This window comes from Heteronotia binoei, chromosome 13, assembly GCF_032191835.1.
Source record: "Heteronotia binoei isolate CCM8104 ecotype False Entrance Well chromosome 13, APGP_CSIRO_Hbin_v1, whole genome shotgun sequence".
NCBI lineage: Eukaryota > Metazoa > Chordata > Lepidosauria > Squamata > Gekkonidae > Heteronotia > Heteronotia binoei.
Window position 1 is genome coordinate 21408263 of NC_083235.1, and position 12767 is coordinate 21421029.

At 45.9% G+C, this 12767-nt stretch overlaps 1 protein-coding gene across 2 annotated transcripts in view; it reads left to right on the forward strand.

Moving 5' to 3' along the window:
• The window catches only part of HDAC7 (histone deacetylase 7), a 314882-nt gene that overhangs the window by 282915 nt on the left and 19200 nt on the right, over window positions 1-12767 (forward strand). For both annotated transcript variants that reach the window (XM_060252701.1, XM_060252700.1), the window contains 6 exons: window positions 458-578; window positions 3150-3199; window positions 5644-5751; window positions 8194-8249; window positions 12269-12356; window positions 12545-12664. In XM_060252701.1, the coding sequence (XP_060108684.1) occupies window positions 458-578; window positions 3150-3199; window positions 5644-5751; window positions 8194-8249; window positions 12269-12356; window positions 12545-12664 (543 nt within the window). The remainder of the gene's footprint in view (window positions 1-457; window positions 579-3149; window positions 3200-5643; window positions 5752-8193; window positions 8250-12268; window positions 12357-12544; window positions 12665-12767) is intronic.

The window sequence follows — 12767 nt, forward strand, 5'->3', positions numbered from 1 at the left end:
GAATTGAAAGTTTTGTGGGAACAAAAAGCAGGGCCTTTCTTGGCCCCAACTTGGGGAGGGGGGGAATAACAGCCAATAACCAGCAGAGGAAAATGAAACTAAAACTGCACGTGCTTTTGGGCCCTAAGGGACCAAGGGAAAATAACTAAACAGTTCAATAAGGGAACATCGCCAAATTCACAACTTGCCACAATATAACAGTAACAGTAACCCAATTCTGCTCCCCTGTACTAGCGGCCCCACTTTTGGGGAGGGGAGAGCCCGGAGCAGCTGGAATTCTACCACCTGGCTGCAGCTGTAGACTGTTGTGCTCCAAGCACTCAATGTAAGGCAAAGTCCTTCATTGTTTCTGCTGCTTCCTAGAACAACCACAAATGTCAGTCATGGCCTCCTGCCATCCCAGGCCTCACTTTCTGGTTTGGCTCTCTGGTTCACACCGAATCTGTCTCTCTGTTAGTGTCTCCGGGGCCGCAAAGCCACCTTGGAGGAGCTGCAGTCGGTCCATAGCGAACGCCATGTTCTGCTGTACGGAACCAACCCCCTCAATCGCCTGAAGCTGGACAACGGGAAGCTAGCAGGTAAGGAACAGTGCAACACTGCCCCCTGGTGTATGCTCCAAAGTGTAGAGCAGGGGTGGCCAAACTTGCTTAGTATAAGTACAAAGTAGAAGTCAGGTAGTTCCTTTAAGACCAACAAAGTTTTACTCAGAATGTAAGCTATCCAGACCAAATGGTCTTCCAGTTTATTACACTATTTTGCCATTTGATCTTTGTGTTTAAATAATTTTATTAATAACATATGGTAACATTATCCATTAATAACTTTTTTTTTATCTTCCCCATATGCTATTTTCTAAATCCCCCTCCTCCGTTACTTGACTCCCACCAATGTTATAAACTTAAAATGTTAACTCTTAAAGGTACCCTTAAACCATATGAACCATATAAGCCTAGATTCATGTTCTTCTTTTTTCTAATACTTAATAATTATTAAAAAATTGTCCAATGTCTTTTTATTTTCCATTGTTTTTCTACATAACCTCTAAACTTTTTCCACTCCTTTCTATAAACTTCCAAATCATAGTCTTTTAAGATTCTTGTTAGTTTATCCATCTCACTTCATGTTATTACTTTTGTAATCCAATCCCATTTTTCTGGTATTTTTTCTTGCTTCCATAACTGTGCATACAATGTCCTAGCCGCTGAAAGCAAGTACCAAATCAAAGTTCTATCTTCTTTTGCAAATGTTTCCATTTGTAATCCCAACAGAAATGTTTCTGCTACTTTCTTAAATTAATATCCCAAGATCTTAGAAATGTCTTGTTGAATCATCTGCCAATACTTTTTTGCTCTTTCACAAGTCCACCACATGTGGTAGAAAGAACTTTCATGTTTTTTACATTTCCAACATCTATCTGGGATCTTATTGTTCATCTTTGCCAACTTTTTAGGGGTCATATACCATCTGTACATCATTTTAAAACAGTTCTCTTTAATACTCTGACATGTCGAAAGTTTCATAGAGTTCTTCCAAAGATATTCCCATGTATCCATCTGAATCAGAGACTCATAGCGGCTTACAATCTCCTCTATCTTCTCCCCCTACAACAGACACCCTGTGAGGTGGGTGGGGCTGAGAGGGCTCTCCCAGAAGCCGCCCTTTCAAGGACAACTCCTATGAGAGCTATGGCTGACTCAAAGCCATTCCAGCAGCTGCAGGTGGAGGAGTGGGGAATCAAACCCGGTTCTCCTAGATAAGAGTCCATGCACTTAACCACTACACCAAACCAGAGGGGAAAGGATGGCCCATTAGCAATACCATCGGTCCTGGTAGGATCCTGCAGACCTGCTCAAATCTCCCCAGAAGTGTTTTTACGGACATTTTATTACACAGTCATTTTATTATGCTCCATTATCTCCAATTGGGGACCCCAGGCAGCTTACAGTGTAGTTCTCTCCTCCGTTACATCCATTTTTAAAGTCTATCACTAAGCTCGGGGAAAGATGGGATACAATTTTCTAAAATAATTTTTTGCTGCCCGTTCCCTGGTGCAAAGGGGACGGGGAACCTGCCTGCCCTCTCAGTGAGCACCTTCTTGACTTTAATGGGAGGGGGGATGACAAAGGCACGCCCCTTTCTTGTAACAGAGATGCAGCAATTTCAGAGTGAACGGGGGACATCCAGCTGTCTGAGCCTGGAAATATTGAAGGGGCTGTATTTAGGGACAGAGGAGCCCTGTGACAAAGTGGTAAGCTGCAGAACCGCAGTCCAAGCTCTGCTCACGATCTGAGTTTGATCCCAATGGAAACTGGGTTCAGGTAGCCGGCTCCAGGTTGACTCAGCCTTCCATCCTTCCGAGGTCAGTAAAATGAGTACCCAGCTTGCTGAGGGTAAAGTGTAGATGACTGGGGATGGCAATGGCAAACCATCCTGTAAAAAAAGTCTGCCATAAAAACATTGTGATGTGACATCACCCCACATGTTGGCAACAACTTGGGTGCTTGCATGGGGAACTACCTTTACCTTTATCTGTTTAGGGATATATATGGATATATTTTGGAGGTCACTATCGGATTTTGTCTTTCTAGGGGACTTTGCTATGAGATTCAAATGTTATTGCATCTTGTAATCTCTTTACTAATGGATTGTAAAGGGTTGTTGTTGTTTTTAATTGTAGCTCTAATCCTCCTTGAGTCCCAAGGAGAAATGTGGGCTATACATGAAAATAATAAGTAAATCTAAACAGCCCACCTCAAACACAAGCAAATTCCTGTTCCTCCATTCCAAATGGTGCTCCCTGTCAAGTGTTTTTAAATTTTTTCCTTCTCCAAAGTCTTCCGTGCTCCCAGTCACAGAATGGATGTAAGTGATGGGAATTGGTTTTGAACCACGATAATGGCCACAGTTTCCCTCAAGAATCCTTGGAACGGTATATGTGCAAAGATGCCAGGGGTTCTTCAGAAGAAACACAACACACACGGAGTTCCCTCACAAAACTACATTTCCCAGAATTCTATGAGGGGGAAGCCTCTAACCAAAAAGCGCTTTACATTTTGCTGTGTCACTGAGCTGCTGATGAGTCAGCAACAGGCACTTAGGTGCCACCCCTGGTTGCCTTCTGTCTCTCATCGTGTGTCTGTTTCCCGCAGGAATCCTCTCCCAGCGGATGTTTGTCATGCTGCCCTGTGGCGGAGTTGGGGTAAGTTCCTTCTCGGGAAGGCAGGCCCGTTCCTATCCCCCCCACCCCGCAAAAAAAGATCCCTTGACGTCCGGTTGCTTGCTGGTCTGACTGGAAACCACCTACTAAAATACATGGGGAAATTAACTTGACGATTCGACCCAGAGCCCTTTGGTCTGTTCTTGCTCTACCTCAACAGGATTGGTCAGGGAAGACAGGGGAAGGTAGGAGCCCCTGCAGGGCAAATCAAGGGATTCCTACGCATTGCACCCTACCTGGAATTTCCAGCTTGGGTGAAATTGGTTATGGATCAATGCCAACGTAGTCTGTTGGCAGGTCAAGCGGTTCCTGTAGACTTTTAGGCTAAGCCTGTAGAGTTCTCCAGCAAACTGTGAGGTCCAAGATAGGAGTCACATCCCTGCCAAAGACCGGCTCTACCACTAGGCAAATTAGGTGATTGCCTAGAGCGCTGGCCTTCTGTGGGCTCCAAATTGGACACCCCCAATGTGCCTCGGTGACGTTATCAGTGCAGGAGGGCACCAGATGTTAGTCTTGCCTAGGGTGCCAGACAGTCTAGGGCCGGCCCTGTCTCTGAGCAGCCATAAATGAGCCCCGAAGGTCATTCTGGGCAGATTTTCAGACCCTGAACATGTCACTGAAATCTACTGGACACGGGTATTTCCTGCCCAGGAGTTAGGGAGTGAAATTTTAAACCATTTTCTGGAGCCAGACCCTAAGCGATTCACCTCACCTTTAGAACTCCTTGAATGGCCCTTTCCTTCACCAATGCACCCTTTTGTCCCAGGTACCAAGTTCTTGTTGTCACTGAAGTGGCAGGCACCCACCTGGCTTGTACCACTTGAGACTGCAGGTGAGGGGGCTTCCGTGGTTCAATGCTCCCTTCCACATTTTTTTTTAAAAAGATCCCCGCATATAGAAAGCTAGATGTGAAGATTTTCAGCCTCGCCTTCCTGACATGCTAACTTTCTATGTGGAGGACTTTTTTTGGGGGGGGCTCACAGAACATTAGAACTACTTGCAGTCAAAAGTGGCTCAAACACAGATTTACAGCCTCGGAGATGCGGGAGCCCCACAGCAACTGGAGAATCCTTACTTCAGTGTGGCGGTCCCTACAGTCATCCAGCATCTCATCTCAGCACAATTCCCTCTTTGGCTCCCTAGCCAGGCCTGATCTCTTGCCCAAGGGGTGGGGCTAGGGCTAGTTTTGTGGTGGTGGGGGACCCCTTGCTCCCTTCTTCTCTGTGTCTCTCGTGTCCCTCCCCTCTGGGCTCTCTGTCACGTTCACTTTCGTTCATCTTCTGGCGTGCCTTTCTCTTTTTCTATTTTTTTTCTCTCGCTCTCTTTTCCAGGACGCTGCCTCCCAACCCATCCCTGTTCTCCTTCTCTTCTTAACCTCTTGGGCTCTCTCTCTCTCTCTCTCACTCTCTGTACCTTCATCCCTTTTCTTCCTGCCCTCGTCCTAGCTGAGGGGCCTCGGCTCCTCTCTCCCCGCCCTCCCGCCTTCCCCTGCACCCGGAGAGCAAGAGAGGGAGAGCCGGCCTGCGCCTGGAGCATTCAGGCAGAAGGGGGGTTCTGCTCACACATGGAGTTGATCAGAAGAGAATCTCTGAGGTTTTCCGGCTCTTTCTTTTGCCGATGACGTGATCCTGATCAAACCAAGATGTTTTGTTTTTGAGGACCAAAAAAAAAAAAAAAGTCCAAATAGAATCAAGAAGGTAAAAAGAATGGATTCCTCCTGCTTCTCCGCCCCAATTATCCCCCAGCCCAGGCTACCTAGAAGGGCATAACGAGAGTCACCGCTGTGTCCCTGAGCCCGGGGTTAGTAGATACGAGTCTGTGGGAGACCCTGCAGGTGTTAGATTAATTTCAGACTAGGATCCAGGGGTTCGAATCCCCGTGCTGCCATAGCTTGCTTGACCTTGGGCCAGCTGCACAGTTTCAGCTGAACCTACCTCACAGGGTTGTTGTGAGCATGAAGTGGAGGAGAGGAGGACAACGTAAGCCGCTATGAGTCCCCACTGGGGATAAAGCTGGGTTATAAATAAACTGGAATTAGCTGGAAACACGGCTGCCTCCTAGCCACACGGTCACCTTTTGATCATAGCTCGCTTTTACAGCGGGCAGCTCTGGTGTGCGATTCACAGCAACCATCCGAGGTCAGACCCTTCAGTATTTCCATTGCAAATGGGGAGCTGGGTTCAAAAGACGATGACACCCGAGGCTGAGACTTGGGTTTGGATCTCTTTTGGTCCGATGCCTGTGCTCTGTCCAGTGTTCTTTTCACTGGCTCTTCAGCCTTGCAGTCCCTTCCTTTGGCTGTGTATTTCTGCTCCAAGGGAAAAGTTTCCATGCAGAGAAATGGAAGGCTAGGTTTCCCCCTCCCTCCTCCCTGCCCTCCAAATGCAGCGCTGGATAACCTGTGTTTGTCTCTTCCCTGCGCCCAGGTGGACAGCGATACCATCTGGAATGAACTGCACTCCAGCAACGCAGCGCGATGGGCCGCAGGCAGCGTCACCGAGCTGGCCTTCAAGGTGGCCAGTCGCCAGCTCAAGGTAAGAGAGAACCTTTTATAGGCAGGATTATTTTCCCTGCTAGGATTGTACATAAGAGGAGCCATGTTGGATTAGGCCAGTGACCCATCCAGTCCAACACTCTGTGTCAAACAGTGGCCAAAAAACCCAGGCGCCATCAGGAGGTCCATCAATGGGGCCAGGACACTAGAAGCCCTCTCAGTGTGCCCCCCCAAGCACCAAGAATACAGAGCATCACTGCTGCAGACAGAGAGTTCCAACAATATGCTGTGACCAATAGCCACTAATGGACCTCTGCTCCATGTTTATCCAATCCCCTCTTGAAGCTGGCCATGCTTGCAGCCGCCACCACCTCCTGTGGCAGTGAATTCCATGTGTTAATCACCCTTTGGGTGAAGAAGTACTTCCTTTTATCCATTCTAACTCGACTGCTCAGCAATTTCATTGAATGCCCACGTTTTCTTGTATTGTAAGAAAGACTGTCTCCTAAAGGTAATATTTTCATTCATTCATTCATTCACATTTTATTTATATCCCGCCCTCACTGCCGGAGCAGGCTCAGGGCGGCTAACAACAAAGAAGAATTGTTCTCCCCCCCCCCCCCCGAGTGGTATTTTTTGAAAACACGAATGCAGCTACTGTGGAAGGCTGACGTTTACAGGAGAGGGAGCACCTGTATTGCCCAGAGCTACTTATCCATTTTAGCGGTAAGGTGGTGTAGTGGTTACAACAGGGGTCTCCAGCGTGGTGGCCGTGGGCACCATGGTGCCCACCAGCATCTTTTCTGGTACCTGCAAATTGTTTTTAGGAAGTGGGGAGGGCCATGTAGGGCTTTTGCCCTTCAAGGCTTCTGATTGGCTATTGGAGATTTGATCGGCTGCTCAGATTTCTTGAAAATGTTGCTATGGTCACAGCTGCCACTACAGCACAAGGATCTGCACTGTGTGACTGAAATCAAGCTGTGGCAATCATTTTGGGGCTGGCCCCACCTCCTGCAGCTGCCATTTTGTGGGTGGCTCCGCCTCCTGCAGGTGCCATTTTGTCGCTGCACTCATCATGCTGTGGCAGAATTCAAGATGGACCCACAGGCTCTACAAGGATGGGGAATGCCTGGATCAGAGTGTCAAGCTAGCAACTGTGAGACCCAGGACTGGGTGGCTTCAGGCAGGTCACTCTCTCTCAGTTCGGCCTACCTTGCAGAGTTGTTGTGAGGATCAAGTGCAAGAGGGGAGAAAAGCAAGGCATAAATATCTAAATAAATAACTGCATTTTCTGACTCTCTTATTTTTATTTATCATTTTGTTTGAAAGCATTTATAAGCCGTCTTTCCACCCAAATCACATTCCCCAAGGTTGTGAACATCAGGCATTAAAACTTTTAAACATTAAAACAACATGTAATGTGCACCTGTTTTGTGTTCCACAATATTAATAACCCCTACGCATTCAAAGCTGGTTTAGTGGGAGAATGGCTGCTTGTATATTCCACAGATCTCCCTGGGGGAGCTTAATGTGAAATGAGTAGGGGTTATTAATATTTTGGAATAAAATTTTCTTCTCACTGCACCATTGGGGGTTTTTTCCCCTCCTTTGTCTCTTTGCATGAAAAAGAGGACACCGTACAATCTAAGAGGAGAGGGATGAGGGAGAGAAGGAGGAGGGAACATCAAGAAAAAGTCTAGTTCTTCAGCTAATGACTCCACGATTTAAAAGAAGTACTGATGAATGCTGCTCAATTTATGATCATTTTAGTGGGTAGCCATTTGCCATAGGACGATGTGCCCTGCATGATGACATCACCCAGAAGTGATGTTATTGCGCTAGGCACATTGCAACGCGCCTGTGCTTTCTAGCCCTTCCCGAACTGAACGAACCAACAAACCACTAATTGTTCAGGAAATCAGAAAACATGAAACAAAAAGAAACCAACGAATCAGGTAACCCAGTGAACCATGAAATGAAACGAACCACCATTTTCATGTTCGTGCCTAATCTTCACAGGTGGCAATTGTCATTTGGTGGGGTGGCCCTGAATAAGAAGTTTTGAAGTTGGCGTACGCTCGGGTCTCACACAAACTATACTGAGGTTGAACAGCACCTTAAACTGTATTTTAAATTGTTTTTTATCGTTTTAAATTGTAATTGTGAATGTTTTTGAATTGATTGTCAGTCACCTGGGATATTATAATAATAATAATTAATAAATAGAAGACCTAGATCTGACAAAGGGGGCTTTGGCTATCGAAAGGTGTATGCTCTGAAATTCTTGTTGGTTGTTCAGGTGCTGTTGGCCTCAGATCTAGCTCTTCATTTAGGATGACATTAAGGTTTGAGTTTTGTTACATTGCAGTGAGTCCATCTGTTCTTCAGCACTCTGTAGGTTTTAGATTAGTAGTGGTGTGGGATAATACTGTCCATAACAGCTGCTCGCTCAACTGGCATTTTTTTAAATTTGCTCTTGCAGAACGGTTTCGCTGTCGTCCGACCGCCGGGACACCACGCGGATCCCTCGACAGCCATGTAAGGACAGCTCCTCTACTTGACTTCTTTTCTTCAAGTCTCAGGGTCATCTGCTGTTATGGGTGGCACCATCACATTACCGTTGTGGATGATACATATTCCTTGTTAGCATTCTAGACAGCGTTATGGATGTCGTTCTCAGCTGAAATGACTTGTACATCTGAGCCCTGGCTCACACCTTGTTTATCTGAATCCTTCTCGTTTGGGACTCCTGTGGAAGAGTGCAGAGTCTATTCCACCAGGCAGAAGAGAGTGACTGAGACTGGCTGCATTGCTCTTGCCTTTCCCTCTGATGAGAAGCTGGAGGAGAAAAATGAAGATGTCACTGCCCACATGATCCCAACCTCACCCTGGCCAGCACCCATGATATCAAGCTTTTGGGAGAGCCACTGGGTCTTGCTTAATTCTGCGAGTGGCTACTTTTGTCCATTAAGGAGAAACAATCGCTTGCAGAATAATCAAAGCTAAGCAGCTTTCCGAAAAGCTAGATTTTAACATCTGGTAGAAAGGATAAGGATGAGGGTCAGGTTGTGAAATGGGGCAGCTTCTCTTCTTTTTCTTCAACACAAGACAAAGAAAGAATTTCCATGCCTCTCCTTCCTCTCTGCACCCAGATGGGATAAAACGCTAAATGGGTATCTATCAAAGCCAGACCAAATAAGCTGTTTTCTGAACTATTACCCTGCAAAGACTCCAGCAGAAGTACAGATGTGCATAGACAACAGTTTTATTGCTCAATATCTTCTGATTCTGGGTTTAACATACCCTGGATAAGTAGAAAGACAGGGGATGAATCTCAAAGGTCAGGGATAATAAACAACCTCCCATGAAAAAGCATTGTTGTGATGTGGATGTTCTTCCTGGGATGTTTTATTCATGATCTTCACTAGGCCTGGGCACGAATCAAAACACGAACTCCAGTTCATGCTAAAAATGGCCGATTCGTGGCTTGTTACGAATCAGTTCAGAAAATGGAGCTGCACATAAAATAAAAACGAAACTGCTTGTTGTGAGGGACTGTGTCATTATTGGTGGGGGATCCTCCTTGCACACCGCAGTGTGCCCGGCATAATGACATTATCCAGAAGAGATGTTATCACTCTGGGCACATCACAATGCACCTGTGCTTTCTAGCCCCTCCCGAACTGAATGAACCAACAAACCACTAATTGTTCAGGAAATCAGAAAACAAAAAACAAAACGAACCAATGAATCAGGTAACCCAGTGAACCATGAAACGAAACGAACCACCATTTTGCGTTCATGCCTAATCTTCACACATGCCAGTTGTCATTTGGTGGGGTGGTCCTGGATAAGAAGTCTTGAACTCAGGCCTCACACAAACTATCCCATATACAAAGTGCTTCCCGAATATTTCAGTGCTCAGGCTTTAGCATATTTATTTATTTGATTTCTAGACTTCCGTCCCCCAAGCTGGGCTCAGGGCGGTTCACAGCATTCCATCTGTTGTTCCAATAAATAATCATCAAAAACAGGTTAAAAATTTAAACAACAATGAAACTGTTCCAGATGGTGTTAAAGTGTTTATATCCTATCCCTTGGAGGGGCAGAGAGATAAAGGAGGCTTTATATTAACCGTTGATGTCCTGAACCATCAGCCTGGCAGAACATCTCTGTCTTACAGGCCCTGCATTCGGTCCTGCAGGGTATGGATGTCATTAGGCAGAGAGTTTCTCTAGGCTGGCGCCAGGTCCAAAAAGATCCTGGCTGTAGTCAAGGACAGCTGGATATCCTTCAGGCCAGAGATCACCGGGAGATTCTTATCTCCATAGCATAATGCTCTTCGAGAGGTATACCCAGGGCTTTTTTTGTAGCAGGAACTCCTTTGCATATTAGGCCACACACCCCCTGATGTAGCCAGTCCTCCCAAGAGCTTACAGGGCTCTTATTACAGGACCTACTGTAAGCTCCAGGAGGATTGGCTACATCAGGGATGTGTGGCCTAATATGCAAAGGAGTTCCTGCTACAAAAATACCCCGTGGATACCAGGAGAGGGGGTTCTGTAGATATGTTGGCCCCAGACTGTTTAGGGCCTCAGAAGACGGATTTTTTCCACCAGTGGGGTAATCAAAAGACATGTACTGCTGTTGTGAAATACATTTTTTTTAAAAGTTCAGAACGATTTTATTTCAGAAATCATACATACGCTAACCATTATAAAAAGCCAAAATCGACATTTTACAAATAGGTTGTTACATATTAATATAAGATATAAAAATAATTGGCACTTATTAATGCCAAACCAATAAACTAGAATTAGACACACCCTGACCAAATTGCCACAAGCAAAATAATCTAGAAGAGAGGACCACTTGAGAAGAAGGGTAGACCTGCAACCTGGTCTCAACCTACCACCCAGACTGTGAGCAATTTTATCCAAGATAAAATATTCCCAGCACTTACTCAGCCAGACAATTAGTGAGGGAAGTGAATTTAACCTCCTGTCATGAGCCCTGATGAGGAGGAGCTGGAAGGGTTAACAGACCTGGAAGAGTTGCCAGCCAGTTCCACAGCTGAACAAACAGCAGCTGGCCCATCAATCACTCTCCAGGCACCAGTGTCAGCTGTTGACGATCAATCTCCAAGCTCTCCTCCTCCCATCTCAAGAGTTCGAAGCAGGCTCCGGAAAGAACTTTCAGAGCGAAGACATGAGGCACACCAATGCTTCAGATCTCTCAGCCCTGAGTTCTAGCAGAGTCACTGCCACCCAGGGAGCAGGCTGATTGAGACTCCCATATAGCTTCCACCCGGGGCCTGGTAACCTTGTGGAAGCAACAAGTCTATTCTCTGGCTTGCATCCACGCTCCTTCCTGATGCTTGATCCTGACCTGCTTGATTTCCTTGGCACCCTGACCTTTTGGCTTTTGGACATTGACTTCTGATTCCGGTTTGTGATTCTGCATTGTTGACTTGGCTCCTGCTTGACTTCCTGGACTTTGACCTTGGACTGGCTTTGGACTCCTGCCTGCACCCTGAGAACATGACACCTCCAATTCCTTGCTATTGCAAACTTTGCTGCAGTCAGCAGCAAGGATATCAACTCCTTCTTCCGCTCCAATATCCTAAAGTCCTCCCAGAGATTGAGAAGGCAAATTTTAGGGGATTGTGGGATCCGGACACCAGTAATAAAATAAATTTCAGTAATGACCTGAGACCAAAAAAGGGAGATTTTCGGGCACGTCCACCACACATGAAAATAAACCCCTCTTCCTCCACATCCCTCCCAACACAATGGAGTAAAAATGCCTTTAGCTGAATGTGATAACTGGGCAGGTGTTAAATATAAAATTAACTATATATGAAGCCATCAGAAGTGAAACAATGCCTAATTGATATTAGCACCGGATTGTTTTAACTGTTGAATTTAGTTAAAACTAAATTACGATGTAATCATGTTGTGAAATTTTACTGTTTTATTGTTTGTGATTTTATTTTTTGTGAGCCGCCCTGAGCCTGCCTTGGCGGGGAGGGCGGGATATAAATTGAATTAAATTGAATTGAAAGGAAGTAATTTTTAATGCAAGTAAGTTCTGATCAATAATCAATTTGGATTAGTTTTTTATATATGTAGTTTTTGTCTTTGTATCTATGTATGATTAGATACTGTAGATGATATAGTGGCAAAAGATCATGGTTTATATGCGCATGCTTATATAAGGCGGCTGTTATTTGTACTATGGTGGTTATTGCAGCTATTATTGTGTGATAAAAATGTAAGGAAAATGTAAGTATTGCTGTGCCAACGGGAAAGGGGAAACAAATTTCCACCTCCTTCCCCTGCTTTCAAGTTGGCTCTGCATGTCTGTCTCTTAAGGCTCAGGTCCCTTTGTGTGGATGCTATAAAAGTGCTGTTTTGCACAAGGGGAGAAGGAAAGGGCTGTAGCAGTGGATAAGGGAGGAGTTCAGGTGTCCCACAGGAGAGGGCAATACGCCAGAGCACTGCCAGTTCCAGTTGCTGTTGACCAACTTCTCTTTCTACTTCCTTCCTCCTCAACAGGGGCTTCTGCTTCTTCAACTCGGTGGCAATCGCAGCCAGGCAGCTGCAGCAGAAAGGGAAAATCAACAAGATCCTTATCGTTGACTGGGTGAGTCCTGGTGTTTCAAACAAGTCTTCCTCCCCTTTCTCAAGTCCCAAAATATTTTCCTTGTTATGCATCTGGAAGTGGTGGGCATACAAATTTGAGCTTTAGAGTGTGTGTGTGTGTGTGTGTGTGGTGTGGAGACGTCCAATAGGCCTCCTACATTCCCTCACCTCTCCTTGCCCCTTTCTCAGGACGTTCACCATGGCAACGGAACACAGCAGGTCTTCTACCGGGACCCAAATGTCCTCTACATCTCCCTGCACCGCCATGATGACGGCAACTTCTTCCCTGGAAGCGGAGCAGCTGATGAGGTGAACTTCCGTATAATATCTCAGGGGACAGCTTGCGTGGGGAAATGTCCGTGTGATTGGAGGTCCCAAACTGGAGATCTGCTGGCATCTTCATTAGACAGCC